This window comes from Gobius niger (genome assembly GCF_951799975.1).
Source record: "Gobius niger genome assembly, chromosome: 1".
In the NCBI taxonomy this organism is placed as follows: Eukaryota; Metazoa; Chordata; class Actinopteri; order Gobiiformes; family Gobiidae; genus Gobius; species Gobius niger.
The window spans coordinates 59,297,749-59,322,553 of NC_136852.1; the positions used below are offsets into that span (position 1 = coordinate 59,297,749).

At 38.9% G+C, this 24,805-nt stretch overlaps 2 protein-coding genes across 5 annotated transcripts in view; one reads left to right on the forward strand and one right to left on the reverse strand.

Annotated features, from left to right (window-relative positions):
• mctp1a (multiple C2 domains, transmembrane 1a) overlaps nucleotides 1–11,851 on the reverse strand; it is a 110,420-nt gene extending 98,569 nt beyond the window's left edge. The window contains exon 1 of one of the 4 annotated variants that reach the window (XM_079554165.1): nucleotides 10,950–11,851. In XM_079554165.1, coding sequence (XP_079410291.1) covers nucleotides 10,950–11,708 — 759 coding nt within the window. In that variant the 5' untranslated portion in view covers nucleotides 11,709–11,851. The remainder of the gene's footprint in view (nucleotides 1–10,949) is intronic. The other 3 variants (XM_079554166.1, XM_079554168.1, XM_079554167.1) reach the window with 3 other exon arrangements.
• A 933-nt stretch (nucleotides 11,852–12,784) lies between these two features.
• fam81b (family with sequence similarity 81 member B) lies at nucleotides 12,785–22,972 on the forward strand (the record flags this gene model as incomplete). Its single annotated transcript, XM_079572035.1, has 9 exons — nucleotides 12,785–12,883; nucleotides 13,148–13,224; nucleotides 15,994–16,201; nucleotides 17,331–17,449; nucleotides 17,777–17,906; nucleotides 19,441–19,547; nucleotides 20,340–20,463; nucleotides 20,899–21,100; nucleotides 22,839–22,972. The coding sequence occupies 9 exons, from the start codon at nucleotides 12,785–12,787 to the stop codon at nucleotides 22,970–22,972; spliced, it is 1,200 nt and encodes a 399-aa protein (XP_079428161.1).
• Between the last annotated feature and the right edge of the window lie 1,833 nt (nucleotides 22,973–24,805).

Sequence of the window (24,805 nt, forward strand, 5' to 3'; positions counted from 1 at the left end):
TTATGAGAAGCTTGTGGAAGGGTATTCGACACGCTTGACCTAAGTTATACAGTTTAAAGGAAATTCTACCAAATATTAATGAAATGTATGTAAACGTAAAGTAATAACAATTGTGTAGAAAATTCTATCTCTGGTTCTTCTGGCAATTCACAAATGCCAGAAATTATTTTTAAAATTGTAATTGACCTAAAAACAAACAAAAAGGAAATATGTTTTTTATAAATTGTATGTAAACATATGGTCCCCGCTGTATATGATGTACACTAACCATACATCAGCTGGTTGCTGCCAAGCTCATCTTTTTAAATAAAATGATAAACGACACACGTAAACAACACTTCTCTGCTCATAAAAGGCTTAAGGGCGGTGAGGTTTGTTACACAAGGAAACCAGGGTCTAACAGCATGGCTCCTGGCAGCTTCCAGCATTAGCTGAACAGCACTGTCACGACTCACGACTAGACTGGAGCACACTGAAATGGGCTCTGCGGAAGGGTGTGTGTGTGTGCCTTTGTTCTTCTATGACAATAGCGGCAGACCCCTGAGCAGATGTGCCTCTCATGTGTGGCGTCATATCCATCAGCAGGTGAAATGCATGAGCTGCTCTGCTAAATCTTTCATTCTACAGTTAAAAGAATCAACAAATTGTCTTTTAGATAAACAAAAAGATAATGGTTTCCTCACATTTCAGTGCACTCTATAATGAAGCAGGCTGTCCTCAAGCCAAAGCAAATGAGATTCATTCAATTTTATTAAGGACACAAGTGCGAACACATGATCCAAAGTTACGTTAAAAAGATTAAGAGAGGAAAATATTAAAATACTGCTAGTAATTACAGCAACAAAAACCACCAGCAATTCCCTAGCTGCAACCCACATAAAGGCATGAGCGACAATGCTTCCACATTATTAACGTGAATCTCATAGAACTGATCTCAGGAGACTCAGGATCTCAAAATGCCATTATAATTCTGAGATCCTGAGTTGCTCAGTCTTCACATGAATCTACAATAACTATGACGAAGTGCTGCAGGACAAGAGCGTATTCCACATGCAACATCTGACTGGCACAATAGTGTCTAAGCATCTTTAACAGCAGCCTCATGAAGTCATTATATGCAACTGTGAGCCTCTGCAAGAGAGAGACAGAAAATATAATATGCCTGCTTTGCTAACACTGCCAGATTATGGTAAATGGTCTCAACTTATATTATCACAGTCTAATTACTTTATGGGAGGCATTGAGCCAGCGCAGACAGAAGCAAGAAGTCGACTGCAGCTGTGATGCAGGACATCCAAGTGACCTTAAATTGTTGAGTTGAGATAAAGAAGATCAGTGGTTTGAGGGCTATTTGTGGCTTAGGTGTGCAGATGAGCAATTATCACGTTTAATGAGTGGGACTGCCTGCCAACTCACCTTCAGCTGATGGAGCAGGACAATGATCTTGCACTAAAAGTTAATTATCACCTCCTCTCCGTTCACCCTGAAGTGTGTTGTTAAAAAAAAAAAGGATTATTGTAAAGGTAAACTACATACAACAACAACGACACATTTATTACAACATATAAAGGCCTATTATTAAAAAACAAATCCACCATGACTCCATAAGTCCAAGTGTTTTAATGTTAACAATAACACCAGTATTTTACCTTTTAAAATCTCCATTAGTTTATTATTGCTGTAAATCCTGAACTCTAATGGCACATATTTGGTGAACAAACTACGAGCACTGAACATTAGCCAGCGACCAGCCACTCCTACTTTCTCTTCAAAGAGCGATCAAATCAAATCAAATCAAATGAAATCACAGATGTAGGTTTGTAACATGTCACTCAAATACAGAAGGCTCAAATCCGATATCTCCTAGAACTAATGAACTTCTCCCACTTGTAATTAAAAGAGATTAGGGTCTTTGCCTGTTGGTTCAGCAAAAGATTGTAAACCGAACACTGGTTAATTTGCCTGTTCATTGGAACTTGCGGAGATAACACCGGGTCCGAGTCTTTGTAAAGAATAGGGAAAACGGCCGGGCAAGCTGAAATATAAAACACGCATCTATCTATCTCAAGCCTATAGATCAGGAAGGATTTCGATTAATGTGCACTTTCATTAGTAAAGCCAGCTGTTGCTTCTTGAAAAAAACATGTTTCCCTGTGCTTGGTTAAATTCACCCCATCACACATTCAAGGGATTTACTAATAGATGGAGCTGCATTAAACAGAAACATCACTGAATCACTATATGACAACTATCACAGGAATCAGATCACGATTCGATTTTTATCAGAATGAATAATCATAATTGTTACCATTTGTAGAGCAATTTCACACAACATAGCATCCCACGATGGGCAACAGTACTTGGCGCATATGTTGTCAGTACAACCTTCGAGCTATGATGATAAACACACATATTCAATAAACAAACCCATGCAGCTATCTTTGTTTAGTTGAGTGCCTGTCCTGTCCTAGTATGTGAGCACCAGCGAATCCTGTAGCCTGCACCATCTGTCAGCTCATTACACAGCACACATTCAGGAGCACACACAGATACATGTACAGAAGCCAACCAGTGGAGCTGACAAACCCATGCATGTTCACTGTTCTTCCTATCCAGCTCTAATGGGATCATAGTTCAATCAGGCTTTACTTGACAGGGGAACAATATGACCTGTGTGATGCAAAGATGGATAGCGGAATGTTTAGTAAGTAAATTACTCAATCTTGTATTAACTGAATGTAAAGCAGCCCTGGGAGCCGAGTGGGCTTACCAGTACAGAGATCAGTGCTTCGCAGCAGGAGATAAAGAATCACACAGGCTCATGGTGCAGTTGGAAAAAGACAAATTAGTGCTACCAGTATTGCTTCTTGTTTATCTTACTTTCACATTTTTAAACTACAGAAAATCTACCATTCGTTGATGTTTTTGATAATACCTTCATATAGCCCATGCTAATCTTATTTGTTGAGTTCTGGATACTGCTTGTCCACATATTGTGTGAGGTTAAGTACAATTCAAATTGATTTGAATCGTAACAACCCAGAACTAGAAAGATTTCACCGACACATCAGATTTGAATCTTCACCCAGTCACTCCATCCCGTTTAAAAGACATTTGAGACCTACAAATTTCTTCTTCTGAAAAGCTGAAGAGGCACCAATAGCCCCCTCACACCTGCAGCGCAGTGGAGCCATCACAAGAGGTGCAACAGGAAAAGAAAAAGGGAAAAACGACTGGAGGGAGCTGCGCAGGAGCATGAGGAAGGAGGAGCTGACCAGTGCAGGACGCCACACTCTGAAATAGGGACAAACCCAGGAGGCGGTGCACTATCTCAGAGGATCAGAGAAGAACTGAAACCAGCCAGGTTTCCTCCAGGTGCTACGGTTTCCCTGACCTCCAAAACATACTGGTCAGGTTGGCCCACAGTGGCAGCTGTGTCGCAGCGGCTTAGGACACCTGAACACAATTTTGTTGTATGTTTCCACAATGACAAATAAAGCACTTACTCACTTACTTACTAATGAGCTAAAAACACCTCGCCATTCTAGTTATAAGTTAAGGTCAAAGAACAGAGCAGACTAAAGCCAGTAGGAGACGGATTCTGTAAAAGCCCAGCAGGATTCTGCCAACAGTGCAATGCCCCTCCTGGGACAGCCACCGCCTCACCTCAATCTATACATGGATTTACCTCAATGCTTTGTTTACTCCAGTCTCTGTCTGAGCCCCTCTCTGTCTATGCATCCTCCACTGCACTGTGCCTGCTCCATCACTTGTTATCACTGCCACTCTCCTGATCGCGTCTCCCCTGTCTCCTATGTCGGTCTCCTGTGCCAGTTTACCGACAGCGTCTTCCAGACTCAAAAGATGGCTGACCTTTTGGTAATAGTTTAGACTACATCAACATTCTTCAATGTGTCCAATATGCATAACAGATCAATTGTGTGTTATATTGACCATGATGGATATGTATAATCATTGAATCATCATAGAATTTTGCAAGCTAAACAAAAAGGATTTAGGTGAGGCAACAGACACTGCAGGTGAAAAGGAAAAAATAAATCCCTTTGAAACTTTACCTATAAATTTCTTGTATCTGTATATGACATAATGGCAAGAAAAAGGCAGAGATTTAAAGCTCAATAAATCTGGCAAGGGAGCAACATCTACGCAAGTTGGAGGTTGGCTTCAACAACTCTTTTGGATAAATGTTGTCCCTCGACTGAGAACTTTTTTTTTTTTCAAAACAGCCTTTGATGTTATCCACATTAATCTATGGAGGAAACCTTCTTCAGCTAAATGTTGAGAGAGTTTAAAGTGATTGGACTCATTCTTTGGTTCCCGGAGAAAGCCTATATAGCTTAAAAGTTTAAAAAAGATTAAAACATTTAAAAACATTTGAAAGAGAAATTAAATAAACCAGCAATTCCTCCTAAACTAGCAACAAAACACTAGGCAGTAAAGGTCGTGACTCGATAACAAAGTTAGTTCTAAATCCTCACAAACAAATAATGTGATTCATGTCCTCCGGGTGAGTGTGTACCCTTGACTCGGCAGAAACAATGGACATTTCTCTGTGACCGAGCAGAACAGCGGTTTGCTCCCAAACTCCAGCATAAATTTGCATCTACAATGGCCACTACAGGGAAAGTTTGTAAACTGTAATTGTGTTTCTAATCCCACAGATAATTGGCTTTTGTAAGAAACTTGAGGCATCCACATATTAAGGAAAAGGCAATCTGATAAGGGTTATTCAGCAACTTGTGCTACACTATAAAATATCTGAAGAAGTCGACCCTATGCAATCACGTTACCTTTCTTAAAATTTGCTTTGAATTCATTGTTCAAGTATATGTTGTTGTAAGTTTTTGTATGTGTTTTGCAGGGCCTAAATTCATAATAGTTAAGTTAAGCGAGCAGGGCAGCACTTAACACCTTTTGTGTTATAAGTTACAAACAGCAAAATAATTCTTGTAATGTGAGCCCTTTCACTGTTTTATCATTTGAAACCAAGACTATTTTATTCCTCTGACTGAGATGAGATTTTTCCTCTCACACTGTGTTCTTCAGGATAATATGTTTTTTTAATTATATTTTTTTCCGAGTTAACGGAGGAACAAATATAATTGAATGGAGGAAATTACTATACATGCCTTTCAGTCATGAACTTTTGTTGTTATGGTGACCATTTTGAATACTGAAATTATGCATTACTACAACATGTAATATCTCTCTACTCAGTCAGGATATAAAAGAAATGAACAATGACAGTGATTGACAGTGACATTTTTATGTACTCGTAATCATTGCTCAAGAAGAAAACAGTAAAACCATGACCCCAGAGAGTGAACGTTTATGTGAAGAAACCAGTGAGTCAGTGTTTAAGATGCTAGCATGCTACCAGTTAGCATTTAGCTTCAACTGCTCAGCTCTGACCTCTCCAAGAGAAAGCCCTAAACCACAGTCCAAACCTTGGCTACAACATGTGACAGAGCTGAGCTTTTACTGATGTATTTCCTCAGTGTTCAGATGTGAGCCACACATGTGTTTGTCGCGTTGAAGTCATTGACCGTTGCTAACCGGCAGCATGCTAACGTCTTGAGCAGCTTAAACAATGAATCAGACTGAGACTGTTGACATGACAAACTGTAAAAATCAGAGAGAAAGGTTTTCTGTTTTGTCTTTGATATGTTAATTTAGTCTGAGGAGTGACGCTTATCTTTAGTAAATCCTGCTGTCGCTCGACAGACAGAGCGTGTGCCACATTTGATGGTTATATCACATAAAGGTGCATCTCTGGGGCTTTGTTTTGACTCTTGAGCAATGTTTACGAGTATATAAAAATGCCACTGTCAATCAGTTGTCTTTCCTTTTCATCATGAGTAGCGATATTGTTACATGTTGTAGTACTGCATAGAGCTACTTCGGCATTCAAAATGGCCGCCGGAACTATGAGTGATGTCATTGGAAACTCATGTATTCACCTTATTCCGCCCCGCCCACTCTTGCCTCTTTTTGCCTTGTCTCGGCACTTCACTTGTCTTGACACCTCCGGCCTATGCGAACTTCCGGAATAAGGTGAATAGGGAGACACAAGCACAGACAGCAGTATGGTCTGTTTTATATTTAATAGTTTTACCAAAACACATGGGATGAAAAAAAGTATGTAATTGTTTGGGTGGTATTAGTTTAAGCTCACACTGTTTACTCATTCTTGTGATTTTCATAAAGATCGGACCACATTTTATGACCAATTTAGGCAGAAATGTATTGTAAGAATTTCCAAAAGGTTTACATACTTTTTCCTCCCACTGTATCTATTACACAACAGCAGTAAAAGTACAAAAAGGTCTCCATGCTTTTAGATGGCATTTTGGAAGTAGTTTTTCCTGCCATCCCTGCTGCCTCCATCACCATCCCTGGAACAAAGCCCACACTCTGTAGTAGCAAAGCTTACAAGTTTTACCCAAGTGAGTCATTGTGTTTCATTATTAGGACGCCCACTGGTACACTTTTCCAGCTACAGAGTTTCATTACACGCATTACTAGTCTTGTAAAAAAGGTTTTCATGTTGTTATCTGTACTGGATTGTTTTGAATTGAAGATGTTTTGCCTCTCATCCAAAATTCTTCCTTAGTTCATTTGTTTATTTAAGATAAGACTTTAGGATTTGACTAAATACAGTAGCTTAAACTAGTCCTACCTTTCTTGCCACAGTTCATACTTATTTTTTTTACAGCTATACTAATTTCCACCAAAGATCACTTCAAATAATGAAACACACAATGAGATACACAATTAAGATACAAATTAGCTTACCTGGTCGGTTTTCATAAAGAAACTATAGAAATTCCAGAAGTGTATTCTGTCTTTTAGTTTGCTCGACTGATATATCAGCGCCACTTGCCACTCAGCTGGTATATGCTCCGATAGATATATCCACAGACTAATACATGCAACTCCCAACTAAGTCCAGACTGGGGCTGTGCAACAATGCCACCACAATTAGAGGAACGTGCCTGTCACTGAAATCCGATCAGGCCATTAGGGATTCCAACATGCTCGCACGTCTTAGTATAGCTTTTACAAGTCTGCGTTACAACTAGGCTGTAGTACGAATGTCTTCACTTAAATAGCTGAAGGAATATGTACAAACATCAAAGAAGGCACAACTGTACTGTGTCAAAATCTAAATTTAGTAATGACGAAGTACACAACAACTCGAACCAAGAAGAATACATATAAAATGATGCACAATGGTGTGAGGGTCAGGGCCTGCAGTTATAATCATAGCAGCCACCTGTTAGAGGAGGAGACTAAAGCAATGGAGTTTTACCTATTAATACAAATATGTCCTAGTCACAGAGGGACAAATACAGAAATGTCTCTGTATCTGAAATAAAGATGTGCTGTAGTGTTATATTAATTTACACTGTGTAAACATGGCCATTGTTTACAAAAAAATTCAACAGTAGAAAATGGTCATCATTAAACTAAAAAATACATTGTGCTTAATGGCAACTGGATATTTGCGTAATGTAACTGTGTAACTTATGATTTTACATTTATTTACATTTTGCAGTTGGAGTTACTGACCCATAATAGACATATGGCACTCTTTGACAAATTTACTGATGGCATATACCATAAAGTCTGTTAAATATGCAAAGCTTATTGTGTGAGTCTTCTATATTTTCAACACATACAGTTTTTTGAAGGACACCTCGATCCACATCCTGTCACTTTATCTTGAGAGTAATGGATCACGTCATTAGCTGTCACCAATAGATGGCACTAAGTCCCCAATATATAGACCCTGCACAGACAGACCATTAAGAACAGTATACAGCAGTGGAAGGTGGACATAACAGATCATAGTAATCTTTGTACAACGTGCCAAATAGATTCAGGCGTGGTACCCACAATGTTTCACAAAAAATTAACTGTTCAACATTGTCAAACTGAAAAATTCGAATAAGTTTGAGTCTTACTGTTTCAAAACACTTTATCCTCTTGTCCAATACTACAAACTAATGTAAAAAAGGAATCTACTCACTGTGCACACTGTTTATAAAACTGATATGAACTGTATGAGGGAGTTAATAAGGCAAGGAAACAAGCGGAAAAAACACACATATCCGCTTGAGTGTTCAGGGTCATATGTAGGTGTAATACAACACAGAAGCATACATCCTCTGTGTGCACTCATAAAACGTGATATGCTTTCTTCCATGCAGATTGTTGCTACTTCATGGCAGTCTTAGATCAATGGCATATGTAAAAAAGTGTGAGGGTCTAATTTCTTGTATCATTTATTTTATTGTTTCATCTCTATACTTAGGCCTGCATTATAACTATATAAACTTATTCATATGTCCATTATGAAAACAGTTATTGTTGACTTCAATATCTATTGTAGGAATTCTCAAAACTGTAGTAGAGCACAAGGTCAAGAGAGGATTTAATTACATGTGTATGACTTGCTATTGGCACTTTTGGACTGTTTGTGCGTCCAAATTATAGAGATTAGGCAACCTTGGGCAAAATCCAATTCATTGGATTAATTTATGATTATATTTCAAAATCTGAAACATAGAAACAATATTTTACAATATATTACTTTTGGATCATGATTTGTTTTTATGAGAAATGCTGCAGAACAAAATAAATGTGGCAATCTTTTTTACTAATCCGGTAAGACTGGTTCAATAACTAGTGTGTAGAAAAGAAGGAAAAGTGAAATAAAGATTAAACTGTGCATTATTTGCTAACACAGGTTTAGTTTAAAATTCTATACAAAAGGTTAGTTCAAGAATGAGCAAGATCTGGAGAATCTGTGATCAGGCATTGTACATTGTGCTTCAATGTAAACTAATCTCTTTCTGAAACAAGAAGCTCTCGATTTGTGCATCAATTCACAGGACAGAGATTTACTGACTACTGGGACACTTCACCTTTGTTTAGGAAAACCTCATTTGCAAATATTCAATATCCATTCATCACCGAGGATGTGGGGTCCACATTGAGTTGCAAATGATCTGTGGTGCATTAGCATGAGGAATATGGAAAGCATCACTGAGCCTTTGGTTCCTGTTTGTTGTGTTCTATCAGAATGGACTACATACACCATTGCTGCTGTTATTGTATTATCTCTCATTTACAATTTATGTTCATCTTTACCTGTGCAACGCTATGTCTTAAAGCTTGCCAATCAAAGTGTACAACTAAAGACATAATGTAAAAACAGACATGTCCACCTCGTGTTGAAGTCATTAAGCAAATGCCAGAATGAACACAACACACACACAACTTCATCCTACAATAAGCTTTTAAGTTTTCATACAATAAATCTATATGGCAGGGTCAGGGAAAGCTTAAACCTGCACCATAAATTGTCGAGCTTCATTTTCTGATCAGTAAGCTGGCATTTCTATTGACTGCCATTTTACATCCACTGGGTATTTATAGTTTTAAAAAATATGTTGACTTAAATAAACTCAAATAAATCCGTCAGCTGGAGTCAACTTAGTGTCAATTGTGCTGTGAATTTTGTTCAAAGTGTCCTATCTATCGCAAAAGCCTGGGGTGTACTGAAATAATTACCTTTGCCTAATCTCCACATTCAAGGAGTCAGATTATTTGCTTTTGTTTGGCCAGAATGTAATCACTGCACATACATTTGCAAATATAAGATAGATCTAGTTTTTTTTTTTTTTTACAGGAAATGTGCACGTGGCAATGCAGAAAGATTTCAAAGCTTGAGAAGGGACTGATTATACTTTGCTCTAAATGGCAAAAATACTTTGTGGCTTCTAAATTTAGAATCAGTCAACTGTGTCATAGTCTTACTTAATGTTCCTTTTCTTTATTAATTTGGCAATACTTTCTATTGGTCATTAACAATCAATTTATGATGCTTTAAAGACACTTAAAATGATGGCCTTGATTAATTCCAATTTCCTTAGTAAGGATTTTTCTCAGCTCTACTGATTTATAAATTCTCAATCCACTTTTGCCCAGAGCTGTTTCGCTTAAGTAATGTGAAGTATAGCAAGCACTCACCTAATGCAGGATTAGAGATGACTTTACAGCTGCAGCAATGAATTATTGTTGCTGAGTATAACAAACTCCAGCACACAGGCCTATTTGAAGTGGGATTACGTCCAACTTCAGCTAGTGTGCTTTAAATGTTAATATGTATAATTAGACCCACACATATAGTCCACCAAGTCACATAATATCTATTAGCTAATATTGATCATATTTATTTTCTATGTGCTTTCCAACAGAACTTTAGTGTATAGCCTTAAAGTGTCAATGTCATATAGCCGAGTTAACATAATGGTTATTTGCATAACTTAATTCCTCGTGTAGTGTGTCAGAGCATCCCCTCGAAGCTCCCTGACTCAGCATGTCGGGTTAAGGGTGCACGTGCACAGCCAACTTGCTGTCATGCCATTGTTTAGCCTTACAGTTACATGACAGGCAAAGACACAGTCACCGGCCATGAATAGAATAAACACGGGGACCTGCAGACTACACGTTGACCACATGTTGTTGGTCTGACGCAGGATCGGTCTCAAGGGCACAGAGAGTGACACAGCCACACTAGTGTCGCGTGACGCGTCCGATTGTGTGGAGTAGTATTCGGCACATGTGATCAAATCGACACTCTGTGACCACTCCATGTCTTATTGAAAATAATGTGTCAAAGTGCTGCCGTTCAGCAGCAAGAGCTAACTGCTCCACACTCCACGGAGCAGCGAAAAGACACCGCGCATTCACCGTCAGCATGCGCATCATATGACGCAGCCGCTGCGTCTGCCGGCCCAAAGCATCTTCTAGTTGTTGTTTTTTTAGCCAACCCATTTCAGTACATGTTGTTTATCTGCATTATTTACCCTCAATCGTGACTGAATGAATTATGTTTTACAACACGTGTCTCTACTCACAGAATCACTTGCGTTTTTACTCAGCTCCTCGTCCTCTGCCACCAGAGTAACCGGGTCCACCACCAGTTTCTCAAAGCATGCCGACCCGAGAGAGGAGCTCTTTTGCTGGTGCACAATAAGTGATATTGGCAGTTTGGGACTTCCGTGTGCCGTCAACTCGGGCTTGCTCCCCGTGGCGCCAGAGGCAGCGCCAAGGGGCTGGAGCAGGCACTGTCCGCCGCTACTAGTGCTGGGTCCTGACTCCAAGCCATAAGACTTCTTGTCTCCTTCAAAAGACTGGGATAAATTGGGTTGAGACGACGAAAACACACGGTCCAGTTGTTTCTTTTTCCGCTTAAACATCCATAACCCAGATTCCTTTTTACTCCCTTCAGCACCACCGCCACCACGTCGCTCTGATCCCAGTTTAGGGCTTAGCCATGGCTTGGTTTTCTCCTGGAAATTCTTCCACATCCTCCGTTGATAAGACATAGATTCTTGTCCCGAGTCGGTCTTGGGAGATTTTTGCTCGATAGTGCCTGTACAGCAGCCAGCCAGCCTGAGAACACACTTCGTGTGGTGAGACGATGCTTTCCACTGATGATCAGCTGAGTGGCTGAGAGACGCACTGGATGGGCTGTTGTTAATCTTCCAACGTAGCTTTACGACTCCCTTGAAGGCAACACCATAAAGTAGTCCAATATCCCAAATTGTAAAACGATTCCATAAAGTTGTGTCACAATCATGCAGACTTCCTTTGGAGTAAAAAGCGCTGTGCATTTGGTTGAACGCGCATAGTCCAATGGTCACTTCTCAATCCCCAGTGATTATCAAACTGCAGTTAATTGCTCTGTTTAAATACAGATTAAACGCACCACGCCTCCCTCTGGTCAAACGCGCCACTTGGGTGCAAAAAGCATGTACACCAATAGTTGCATAACACGTCCCTAAAATGCCTGTAGTGATGGACTCTGCATGTTTTGTGGATATACACAAAAGGGACATATGCCTCTTTCTAAGGCATACTGTATGTGGATGCAAAATGTGTTATTGCCTTTAGACTAAAGGTGCTGAGCGAGTGCTATGTGGTGCATTGGCAGCAGGGACTTCCTTTTTAATAGCCCTCTGCAGTGGTTTTCAAGCTTTTCACACCAAAGCCTAGGCCAACGCATCGGGCTTTAGTTTAGGACTAAATAATGAAAAAGTGATTACAGATCCTTTCAAAAAATTTGAATATCATGGAAAAGTTGATTTATTTCCATAATTCCATTCAAAACATTAAAATTCCATAGATTATAGATTCCACTTAAATGATTTCAAGTATGTAGTTGTTTATTTGTACATAATTTGGGTTTCCAGCTCACAAAACCCACGAATACAGGATTTCCAAATAATTGAATACTGTGAAGAAATCAGCACACATTTTACAGGGCATGAATGTTTTAAACTGAGTGTCACACATCTACTACACTCAAAGCACCTGCACAGGTTTTCCCACGTGTCATTAAATTGCTTCACTTTGGTTCAATTGTGTCAGTTAGGAACAATATGGGGAAGACTGCAGACTTGAACACTGGCCAGAAAACCATCATTGATACTCTCCAAAGGATGAGCCACAAAAGTTCATAGCTAAGGAGGCTGGCTGTTCACAGAGTGCTGTGTCCAAGCATATCAATGGAAAGTCTAGTGGAAGGGCAAAATGTGGCAGGAGAAGATGCACCAGCAGAAGAGCTGACTGTGAGCTTCAGCGGATAATCAAACAGAGAAGAGTCAGGAATCTGGCAGAGATCCACAAAGAGTGGAATGAGGCGGGAGTCACAGCTACAAAAACCACCACATTCAGACACATCTGGGAGATGGGCGACAACTATCGGGTTGCTCGGGTCAAACCGCTACTGAGCCTGAGCCAATGTAGGAAGCGTCTCAACTGGGCCAAGGAGAAGAAGGACTGGACTGTTGGCTAGTGGTCCTAGGTCCTCTTTTCCCATGAAAGTAAAGTGTGCCTTTCATTCGGGAATCAAGGTCCAAGGGTTTGGAGGAAGATGGGTGAGGAACAGAACCTAAGCTGCTTGAGGTCCAGTGTGAAATATCCACAGTCAGTCATGATTTGGGGTGCAATGTCCAGTGCAGGTGGTGGTAAACTCTGCTTTCTTAAATCCAAGTTCAACGCATTAGTCTACCAGAATGTTCTAGAGGACTTTATGATTCCTTCTGCTTAGGATCTGTATGGAGATGCAGAATTCATCTTCCAGCACGACCTGCCCCCTGCCCATACCGCCAGAAGCACCAAAACCTGGTTTGAAGCCCATGCCATCACAGTGCTTGACTGGCCATCCAACTCTCCGGAACTAAAGCCCATTGAGAATCTATGGGGTTTTATCAAGACGAAAATGAGGGACATCAGACCCAAAAACAAAGAAGAGCTGACAGCAAGCATCAAGGAAATCTGTGCTTCCATAACTCCCTGTCAATGCCACCGTGCATCGAGGCAGTGATTAAGGAAAAAGGGATTCCCTACAAAGTATTGAAGATTGACTTTGCAAAAATTGAGAAGTAAAAGGTGATCTCTTCACAGTATTAAAATTTTTGGAAATCGTGTTTCCGTGGGTTCTGTGAGCTGGAAGCCCAAATTATGTCAAAATAAACAACTAAATACTTGAAATGGTTTAAGTTGTGGGCCCTGAATTTATAATCTATGGAAGTTTAACATTTTGAATGGAATTATGAAAATAAATCGACTTTGCCATGATATTCAAAGTTTTTGGAAAGGATCTGTACAAAAGATTACAAAAACAAGGACAAAAACAAGACAAAGTGTCTCTAACAAAAGACTAGATGTGCACAAGAGCCTGAGTATGGAAGGGAATCTTATTTGCATTGTGCTTCTCACATTACACAGCACCCAAAAAGCTTCACAGAGGTCTTTTTTTTTTATTAACTCCACACTCATTGGGTGGTAAGAGCAGGTACCCAGGGCTTGAATGACAGAAGTGCAACTGCACTGATCTACTGTATTCAGTGCTTGCCAACCATAAATAATCTAATGCATAACAGTTCCTATAAGTTTGCTGATGAAAAATAAAGTTAAATGGCAGTGTTTTAGTGCAACATATACATTTTTTACCTCCTTCTAATTGCAGTGACATGTCGCTATTGCCTTGACAAGTCATGGTGGGAAATTAAGAATGCTGTGTGTTGTAGTTTTTGTCCCTTGATAAATGACAAACCAGAGTAACAGCATACTGTGAAAATGCCAAGCAATGGCCGCAGTGGACACTGGATTTGACATTAATAACCGATTATGATCAATACCTTCAGCAAAGAGTACAATACTTTAATTACTTAAAGAACATTGGAGTTTTGCCTAGAGGTCCAAGTTGCCCTAATGGAAATAAAAGTGTGAGAGCCAAACACTTGGAGTTATTATTGCATTTCCTTTAGGTTTGCACAGAAATCAGATGAGCCAGCAGTGGCAGCGTTGGGGAAAAAATAAGTCTGAAGTATTTATTGCATATGTCAAACTCTTACCATTTAATCATTCCTAACAAAGAGTGTTTGTTTTTTTTTCACTTTTAATAATACATTGAGAGTGGGGATTGTCAAATGCAAACCCCAACTTGATTAACACTGTTAGCTAAAGCTTAAGACATCACTGAGCTATCAAAATGGAAAGGAACCCTTCATTTGCTATTTTTTAAGGTTAATCCTTTTTAACCTTTGAATATGCTTAACATAATTGTTCAGAACTTAATAACATGCATTATCTCGAGGGCTTCATGCAAATTTAGATTACTAACAGGCCTATAATAAAGCATCTTTAATTAACCACACGAGTCTAAACTATAAGCACTTGTATTCATTACTTTCATTTTATATACAAACAAATTAGTGAAATGGTTTCGAATACCATGCTGTAACATCTGCTGCAAACAGTGCATTGACAACGTTAGTGGCACTTTTTCATTTAACTGAAAAGGATGCTTTAAACGCCTGGTCAAACAGGCTTTATGGTTTGCTGAGTTAGCGGCTTTCACCACATGCACTGTACTTGCTTAGTGTTGACAAATCCAGCCTGACAGACAGGCCAACCCACTGAAGGAGTCTGTAGTGTTACCAAGAGTGACAGCACAAACACAAACACTAAAAGAGACGACTTAAACAAGGAACAGCGCGTGAGTATGAATTAATCAATAATTATTAGATGGGGGAATAAATATTTCCACGGTCCTATTTCCCAGGTTTATAAAAGTATTGCGCTTTACAAGCCTGTGTTACCAAGTTTCTCAAAGCGTCACACTGTCGACATTATTCATTCATGCCATACTCGGTGTGGTAAGCTACTATTATAGCCACAGCTGCCCTAGACTGATGGAAGCGAGGCTACCTGTCTGTGCCATCACCAACCACCAGCAACCTCTCACTCACTCACACACTACATTCATTCTGGCCTATTGTACATGTTTTTAGTGGTAGAGGAAACCTACTCAGACACGGAGAGAACATACAAACTCCACACAGAAAGGTCCCATCCGGCCGGGAATCGAACCCGGGACCTTCTAGCTGTGAAGCACGAGCACTAACTGCTGTACCACCATGCTGAGTGAATCAAACAAATAAAACTGTATTTTCTTTGAATATGGTTTCACATTTTTAAAGTTGCCATACTAAGATACAATAAGACATGTGCTAAATTGACTTTTTTCTTTCTTTCTTTTTTAAATCTAGAATGTCAAATGTGTTTGTGTTACATCCTCTTCACTCAAACCACAGGTAAAAGAATAAACACTGTATTTGTAACTTATGTAAGTTTTCTAAATGTGTGGATTCAATTGTACTGCTGACCTTTTGTAACAATGCTATGAATCAGTCAAATTAAATTAACTGTTTCTTGACATCAGGCAGACTGGGGCACACAGTTACATAAGGCCAATAAGAAATTAGGTTTAAAGATGACCTAAGGGCCACAGTCCCATTCTGTCTTTATTACTTACATCGATAGTATACAGTCATGCTCTGTAATGAATATAAATCACTAACAATAGATTATGCTTTATTCCTGTGGAAGGCCTGATGTCTCAGAGGCCCATGTGAAGAGCCAGGACAGGACTCTGGCTGCGCTGCTGGAGCAGGCGTTCAGAATCAAAGATGAAGTGGCAGCCAGTTTGCAGTGCTCTCAGGGATGTGTGCACACCCAGACACTGTCCCACAAACTGCTGGAGAGCCACATCCTCACCATCACTCGCATTGTCAAGCAGCTCAGTCTCAACATACAGGTCAGCACATAGTAACATTCACTACACTAACGAAGTGAGTCGACTGTAACTGATCGCAATTTCAACTAACTGTTGTGTCTATAGACAAGAGATCGTAGACCACTCCAGTTTATATAGTTATTAGCTGTATCAGGAGGAGCATCTCGTTTAAACAAACAAACACCAAATTACAGTGTGAATATGGAAATAAGGCAAACGATTATTTTACCAAACACACCAATCACGATGAGAGATAGATTATTTCAAATGTAACTGAGGTTAGTATAAAATCCCTCTCATGCAAAAAATAATTAAAGTGATGAATGCGGAGAGAGAGTTAGACAGAGACAAAGACAGAGACAGAAACCTCATCTGGCACCGGGGATTCTGATAAGTTGCTGAGCTCACCAAAGTTAGGGACTTCCGAATTAAATAATCAATCATACTTAAATATGGATTATGCAACTTGTGCTTACTTGAAGCATGGCCTTTCAGTGACCCAGCGACTGTATAGGTGGTTGGCTTAACTTTCCATCACAGTGGCCTATATGATACTCCAGGGCCAAATGTTTTTGGAGTTTCTGGTAGGGTTTCACTGCTGACGGACCCTCTCACGGGCATCCTGGACAAGCCACCATGATGGAAAGTATAGGCGCCAAGTTAATCACCCATACCCAGAGATGGGTAGTGCTCAGTTGCAGGTACTTGAGTAACTTTTTGAAGAAATTGTACTTCTTAGAGTAGTTATTTCATACAGTAATTTTTACTTGTGTAAAATTATTATTAAAATAAAAAGGCAATCCATTTGTTATTCTTTAAAAAGTGGATAAATAAAATGTGTTTCATTTGTGTGTGGCACTGAAATGAGCTAAAGATCCAACAGTGAAAAAGGGCTGATCCAAATGATCAAACTCTCCAGCCATAATGAGGTCCCGACACGCCACAGGAATCAACACTCTACTCCGATAATGCAAACCACTTCACCCATTAGAATAAATGATGTGGATGTAATTAATTCAGCCTCTTGGAATAAGTAATAATGTAAGCCATAATATGACACATAGGAGTATTTTAAAAGATGAAAAGACTATTACACTTACACTAAGGTAAACTACTATTGCCTAATGTTGAAAGGTTTGTGTGTTACCAGACATTGGAGAGGCAAAGAGCTCAGCGAGACGCCGCTGTATGTGGGACCACGCAGGCTGTTCAGTGGATCGACCACAAGAACATGGCTGGCATCGGGGACTTGAGAGGAAGAGTCGCCAGGTAGGGAGCCTATACTGACACAAGGAACAGAATTACTTTTATTTTTAAGAACGTTTAAGTTTTAATTGTTGTTTTTAACTTTTGTAGTACTGTAAATTGTCTTTAATATAGACGTTGTTGACTATTCTTCCATGTCTAATTATATTATAGTATATGTCATAATAAATGAGCCCTGGAAGAGCACTACAATATATTAACATAAATCAAAAGACATTATCTCTTTTTCTACTCTTAAGTTGTTCAAAGTGTTTCCAGTGTACACAACAACCTTTCCATTTTACATGTGCTGTACCATTTCCTACATTTATGGGCTTTCCTTCATCCCAGGTGTGATGGTAGCATTGCCAGGCTGAGTGCGGAAGTGAACTCCAGTCAGAGACAGGTTATCCGTCTGCAGCAGGAGGTGACCCAGCTCCGATCAGCTGTGGGCGCAAAGATGAACAAGTTACAAGTCAAAGTGAGATTTTACACAATATGGAAATGCTGGAGGTCAGCATAAAGTCAACAGCCACATAGCATAATTGCCTAAGTCATTTTGCATTGTTATAAGAGCTAAAATAGAATACCAATGTGTTTCCTAAAAAAATAAAAAAAATAAAAAATAAAAAGTTAAATATGAGTTGGCTACAACAGGCAAGTGGGCCCAGGCAGCATTCATACTCATTATTCCCATGTTAAATTTATGTTGAAGACTGAACAATGGAAATGTTCCAGTTAGTATTTTAATTGTTAAATAATAATAATCCACATCACAGTTTGCTAAATCGGTATTTTTCTACACGCGCGATTGGCCATCGCTGCCGCAGGTCGTAATGTGATACTGATAAGTGAGTGATACAACGGCACCAGTCGGTAAGATATGGTCAGATATGACCAGGATGTAGTTACATTTATGATCATGACAAAATGGGAAGGAGTTATGACAATCACCAACTGTACTTTTTTTTTTTTAATTGTAGGCTACAGTTTTTTTGGTGGGTTTTTTGTTGATGCAGACGACATCAATAAGAGGAAAACGTGATTTATTTAGGCCTACCTAAGTAGTTTGATCTTTGGGGCCAAAGAAAGGCGTCCACCATCTGTTATCCAACAACTTTTCATCACGTGGTTACAGCTCCAGTAGATTCATTAACTGATGAGAGAGAGCCCTAAATGATTGGTTCTCAAACTGTGGTATGTGTATCGCTAATTTAGTGATAGCCTACCTGGGTTTCTAGTTCTTCTAGTTTAGAAATGCTTTACACCCAGTTATGTAAGTCGTGATTTGATCTTGATCTAGACCTAGTGGGAATGTCAAATATTTTATGAAAGGGTGAGGGTACACTTGAAAAGTCTGAAAACCCCTGCAACGAATAATTTGTTTTACCCCTCCGTTTCAAACTCTGGGGGACGTGTTCTGTTGGAAGTCATTCTGAAAATGTTGTTTTCTTTTTATATGCTTGAAAAATATATATCACACTTTAAAAATCATACTCAGTCAGACTCTGGATACCTGTGTCACCATTAAAATGTTACTTTTCTTTTTCTTTTCTCTCCTATTACCATGTAGCCATTATTCAGTGTAGAGGTTTTTTATGAATATAAAAGTAATATTTTTTTTATCACCAGACTGTTGCATTATTAAATAATAATACGTAGAAACTGTCTCAAATCTTAACGACCATACACAGTGGTAGATATGGAGTTGTCACCAAATTTAAATGGTCAACCCACAACGTTACTGGGCTGGCACTCCACTCCACTCTGTCCTTTAGAGGGGAGTAAATCTCTGCACAGCACATTAGCTCTGGAGCAGTGGTCAAGCATGTGCCATAAAGATAATTGAAAATGCTGAAGAAGTAGGCCAGAGGTAGTCTGGAGTAGAACTGGGGCTCGATAAACTCAACTCAGCAGAAATTGCAAAGGAGCGAGAGGTCAGGTTTCAGATCTGTAAATCAGTCTATTACAGTATTACATTACATCATGTTATTCATGCTGTGTTTGTTATCCAGTTGCAGCGTGACCTTGGCAGATTGGAGACATCTTTGGCAGAATCATACCAGATTCAAAGAGGCTTCATTATTGACACGCAAAACCAAGTTGGAAAAGTAGAAAACCAGTAAGGCTTCATCAACATTGTTTTTTCCTTTGTATTGCTCCGTGAGCTAATTACAAAGCTCTGTGTTGTTACTTCTAAATGTTCACGCTTCAGTGCAATTGGTTAGCCTATACATAAATATTTGATTATATATCATCATACTGCAACCCCTTATAACACCATGTTTTAAATCCAGTGTGGTTTTGAGATACAGTTGGGTGGACACAGACACAGATTCACTTGATCATTTTCTGAATCACGCACAAATGCTGCACAATTTTGGAAAAAAATAGCTCAATGCAATTTTTCTGATTTAAACAACACCATGTGTGAAAGCATTGTAGTCTGATTTCAACCTATACCTTTACATTTTGATTGTACTGGCCAACCATACATGCATCATCAGTCAACCAATGAACTACCTTTTGATGGCACAAAATATGATGTAACTAAACCCCACCACCAGTAATCGAAGACCTTTCTTTTTAACACAGTTAAAATTGTTAGTCTGCAGTTACAACTCAGCAGCAACTGGATAAGCCTGTTGTAAAGCAGCTGTTTGACACTTTTAAGGAAAAGGCTAAGTCATAAGATTACTCAAGGTTTCACACTCTCAACTCTTATCTTTACTTTTGTCTAGTTAGAAAACGAACACCGCGGTCAGCAAAAAAAAATGCTGGTGTTTGAGCCACATGCTTCTCAACTTGGCTGAAACTTACACACTATCCAATTGTTTGGTTTTCATTATGATTAATAAAGCATAAACAATGTAAAGGTTGTCTTTCCAACCAAACTCTTCTTTGTGTTCTGCAGATTGTCAGGAAAAATCATGGAAACTATGAAGCAGTACGATCTCCTGAAGAAGTATATTGATCAAAAAATTCATGACTGTATTCAGACGTTTGAACAGCGTAACCAGCACATACAAGACAGTTTGGTACTCATAAGATTGCTTTTGATATAACCACTAATTATTGAAAAAGTTAAAGTCAGCATGTTTTATAATTTTGTCTGGCATGAAAAAAGTAATCTCGATAAGTGGTTCCCAACCAGTGGATATAACAACGAGTTGGCAACCCAGACACACTTTTCTGCCCTGACAAAAACATATTTTTGGGAAAATTCAAGTCATATATATTTATTTTAATGGTTAATAAATAAATTGTAAAACAACAATCAGGAAAAATATCTAAAAATGCTATCTCTTCATAATAATTATATCAACATTTGGACCACTTAGTTCAGAAGCTCTGCAAACCTGACCAAAATTTGGCTAGCCCTTCGTTGGGAAGTAAAATCTAGTTTGTTTGTGAGTCAATATAGGCTGCTATACTACGTTACAAATGTTGAAGCTACGTTTTTCTGTTCAAAGAAGGAGGCAGAGTGCAGATTACTGGACAGGCTGCGTGCCTTTGAAACTCGCCTGGAGCCGTTGGAAGCACGTCAGGATCTGTCCCATTCTGGTCGGGCAGAGCTGCTCAAACGGATGGAAACCGACCTCTGCCAAAGAGTCAGTTCACTGGAGCACAGCCTTCATCACGAGCTGCAGCTGCTTAAACAGAATTACCACAAAGGTGAGTGATCTGCATCTTCACATACTGCCATGAGCGAGCAAACATGTGTAAATGCAACCAGAGCGCAGAGAGTATTCATGCTCCCATATCTAATCCTTTGTCATTATCCCGAAGACTGATCCTGAAAAAGTAAACTTTCTATTTATGTATTCTTTAATAATACACACTATAGAAGTTTTTCTGTGTGTCTTGGTTAATTTCCATCCTTTGTCCCCCACTTACACACTCAAACACACTCTTCATCTTGACCTATTGTACATATTTTTAGTGGTAGGGGAAACCAGTGAACCCGGAGGAAACCTACACAGACTCCACACAGAAAGCCCGGGGATCAAACCTGGGACCTTCTAGCTGTGAAGCACGAGCGCTAACTGCTGTGCCACCGTGTAATCCACTAATACTTTCCTTCGGGCGTAATAGAGTTTTATTGAAAGCGACAACAAATCATATGTTCACTACCACGGGGATTTGCATTTTGAGTGGGCGCACATATTACACTGAATGCTCCTCCAGACACAACCTCTTAAATTTATGTTTCTGAAAGACAAGTGATGTGCTGAGAGAGGAAGAGAACATCCATGGTGAGTAGTACTTAGTTTACTCCAGTAGGCCCTACATACTTAAGTAACGTGTTAGTTGTTTTATAGTTAATTGTGAGTGCTTTTTATTTCACAGTAACAGTACTCTTATGAGTCATATACATCTGAAAGGGGCAAAAACTTCCTATTTACATGTATAAATTAATGTAAATTGAATACATTAAAACTTAAAGGAATAGTTCACCGTTTTTACATACTGAGATATGTTCTTACCTGAGCTTAGACGAGTTGATGTGCACCATATTCCTATAGCTCCAAACAGGGGTGAAGTTGGAAGCTACCAAGCTCTTCCACAGGCATGCACAAAGACCAGACAGGTACGTATGAATTCGTCTAAGTTCAGGTAAGAACATATCTCAGTATGGAAAAACGGTGGCCTGTTCCTTTAAAACTTAAAAAAATAATAATAATAATCTGAAAATCTATTTATCTGTATTTTTACTGTGTACTCTTTGGATGTATTGGATTTTTTTTTTTATAAACCAAAGATCCGACTTTTACGATCAGTCAGTACTCAACTACGGTAGTATTTTCATGAAGTACTTACTTTACTCTTTTGATATTTGGATAACTTTACTTCTACTTATGTAATCTTATTATTGACGTGACTACTCTTACATGAGTAAACATACAGTATTGGCTACTCTACCCATTCCTAATATGAGTGCCTGAGCTGATGCTGTCCACATCCTTCACGGCCTCAAAGCAGTTCCCAGTTCCTCCAGTGCATTCACTTACCACGGGCCAAATGCTGCCTCACTAAATAAGAGCAGAGATAAATGCAGACATACATCATCGCTTGGCCAAGCACTATTCTGCAGAGCCATTCATTCCTCACTTACTCTACTACTGTGAGGACATTGAGGAGGATGGTATGAGATGCAATGCATAATTAATTTGTGTTGTAAATATTCTAGACTCGAGCAGACAGAGATGAAGGGATTCAGAGCCCTTTGAACTTTATATGTTAAAATCACATACAAAATGAATCGTGATGCAATGTTAATTAATGCATGTTTGTACCAATAAAACAGGTATAAATATTTTACCAAGCAAGAATTTAAATACACACTGTTTATAGGTTTAGGTAAGGGAGTCTCTATAGGCTACATTTAAACTGACCACTGTTTTGGTTTCAGGGTTCAGGTCTGTGCATGATGCCATCGGGTCACTGAAGGAAATAGCAGACCTCAAGTATCGTCTGGAAAAGGAGAAACTTCAAAAGGAAATTGAGCTCGTTTGTAACAAAGTTGCTGAGCTGAGTGATGTTTGAAACTATTTACTCGTTGGAATATTTGAACACTTTCAGTAGAAAGTTAACTATTATTATGTGCATTACATTATGTATTGTATTAATTTCAGAAGTGACTGAAAGGAGAAATTAATTTGCAAAGGAAAAACTGCTTGAGTAACGTGTGTGCATTGTACAGTGATGACCTCTAGTGGCGCAAGAAGCAGATTATCATGACATGTTGCTTGTGTGGCATGGAATTGATGTCCATATGAAAAGCTAACAGAGAATATGAACCAAGGCATAGACCTGTAATTGATTTGTTCATAAAGGCATGTGAGACCTCTCAATGGAATAGATGTGTACCTTCATCTGAGGACTACAGTTCATTTTAAACCTCCAGGATTTGCTTCAAGTGTGTCAGAGCTGATAATGACATCACACAGCCTACTAAATGTTGTGTGAATTAAATTTGAAACATGTATCTTTATTAAATGTATGAGATTAGAAAGATATAAAAATGTGACGCGCTTTTCCGCACCTATATTAGGCACATGTTCAATCTATGAGCCTCCCTCTTCTTTACTCTTATCACTTGATATTTATCAAAGCATAATTTTATGTTGGTGTGTGATATATACTAATTTCTATATAATTTTGCTTGCTTTGACTTTGGTCCAATAACAAGCAGTTTGTGTAGTATGTAGTGTTTGTTGTACTGTCTCACACGACGGGTACTGTCTGCCTATATGGTAAAAGACAAATATTCATACTTTTTAATTGTATTATGCTGCATGTTTCATCATCTTATCAGCTCTCAATGTTTAAAACAAACAGTTTAGCAAGACTTCAAAGTGACAGTTTTAATAGTAAAGAAATGCTTCGTTCAAGTCAAATCCTTCACACAACAGCAAAGTAAACTGACTCAGTTCGAACAATTATGGCAGGTCAAAAAACAAACTATTCTTCAAAAGTTAAGTACACAATTAAAGGTTTATATTGATCAAAAACAAACAGAATGAAGTAGTTCCACTGGAGACATCTCAAACAAGATTAGTGTCAGATTGAAACATGACATTCATTTTTACAATAAAATTATTTGCACAAAAACATCAAAAGAAATAGGCTCAGGGAATAAGGGTAACGTCAAAAATATAAAGGTTTCTTCTTTTCAATATAGTCACAAATCACGGCTGAAACACGTTTCTTGAAATTTTACAGAAATGAAACAGGCATTCCCACCCATCATGCCTCCCCCCCTCCATGATTGTGTTCATTTTTATAGAGCATATTTGCAATTACGACAGATTCCCGACTAAACAAAAGCTGCACATCAAATCTTGGATATCAAGACTGTCAAAAAGGCACAAACAGACAGGTTGCACATAGAGTCAGCAAAAGCTTAATACACTAATCCCAGGTTTCCAGTGCCCATACATCTCTCACTGAACAAGGAAAAAGTATCTACAGAGAAGACAAGTCCCGGCAGGCACCTCGGATTACAAGTCCCTACTGCTGTAAGTGCATTTCAAACTCATGTGACAGGCAGGCGCACTGTATCGCAAAGATGAGAAGTACTAGAGACACTACAAAAATGCGAAACCTCAAAGAGGAACTTTATGAGAGAAGAGTCATTTTTGCAAAAATTACATTTTGGTCAAAAATGGCATCATGAGGTAATCCTCAGTGCATAGCCATTAGGCCCGGTTTAAAACGTGCAATACGAGTGTAGTTAACACTAATGTTCAACTGGGCTAAATTCAAAATTGCATTAGCCAGTTAGTCCATAGTCACTTGTTGAACACAATTAGTCAAATCCAAAAATATGGATAAGCTTTGAAGGCCAACGTAAGGATTTATAGTATAACTCTGAAA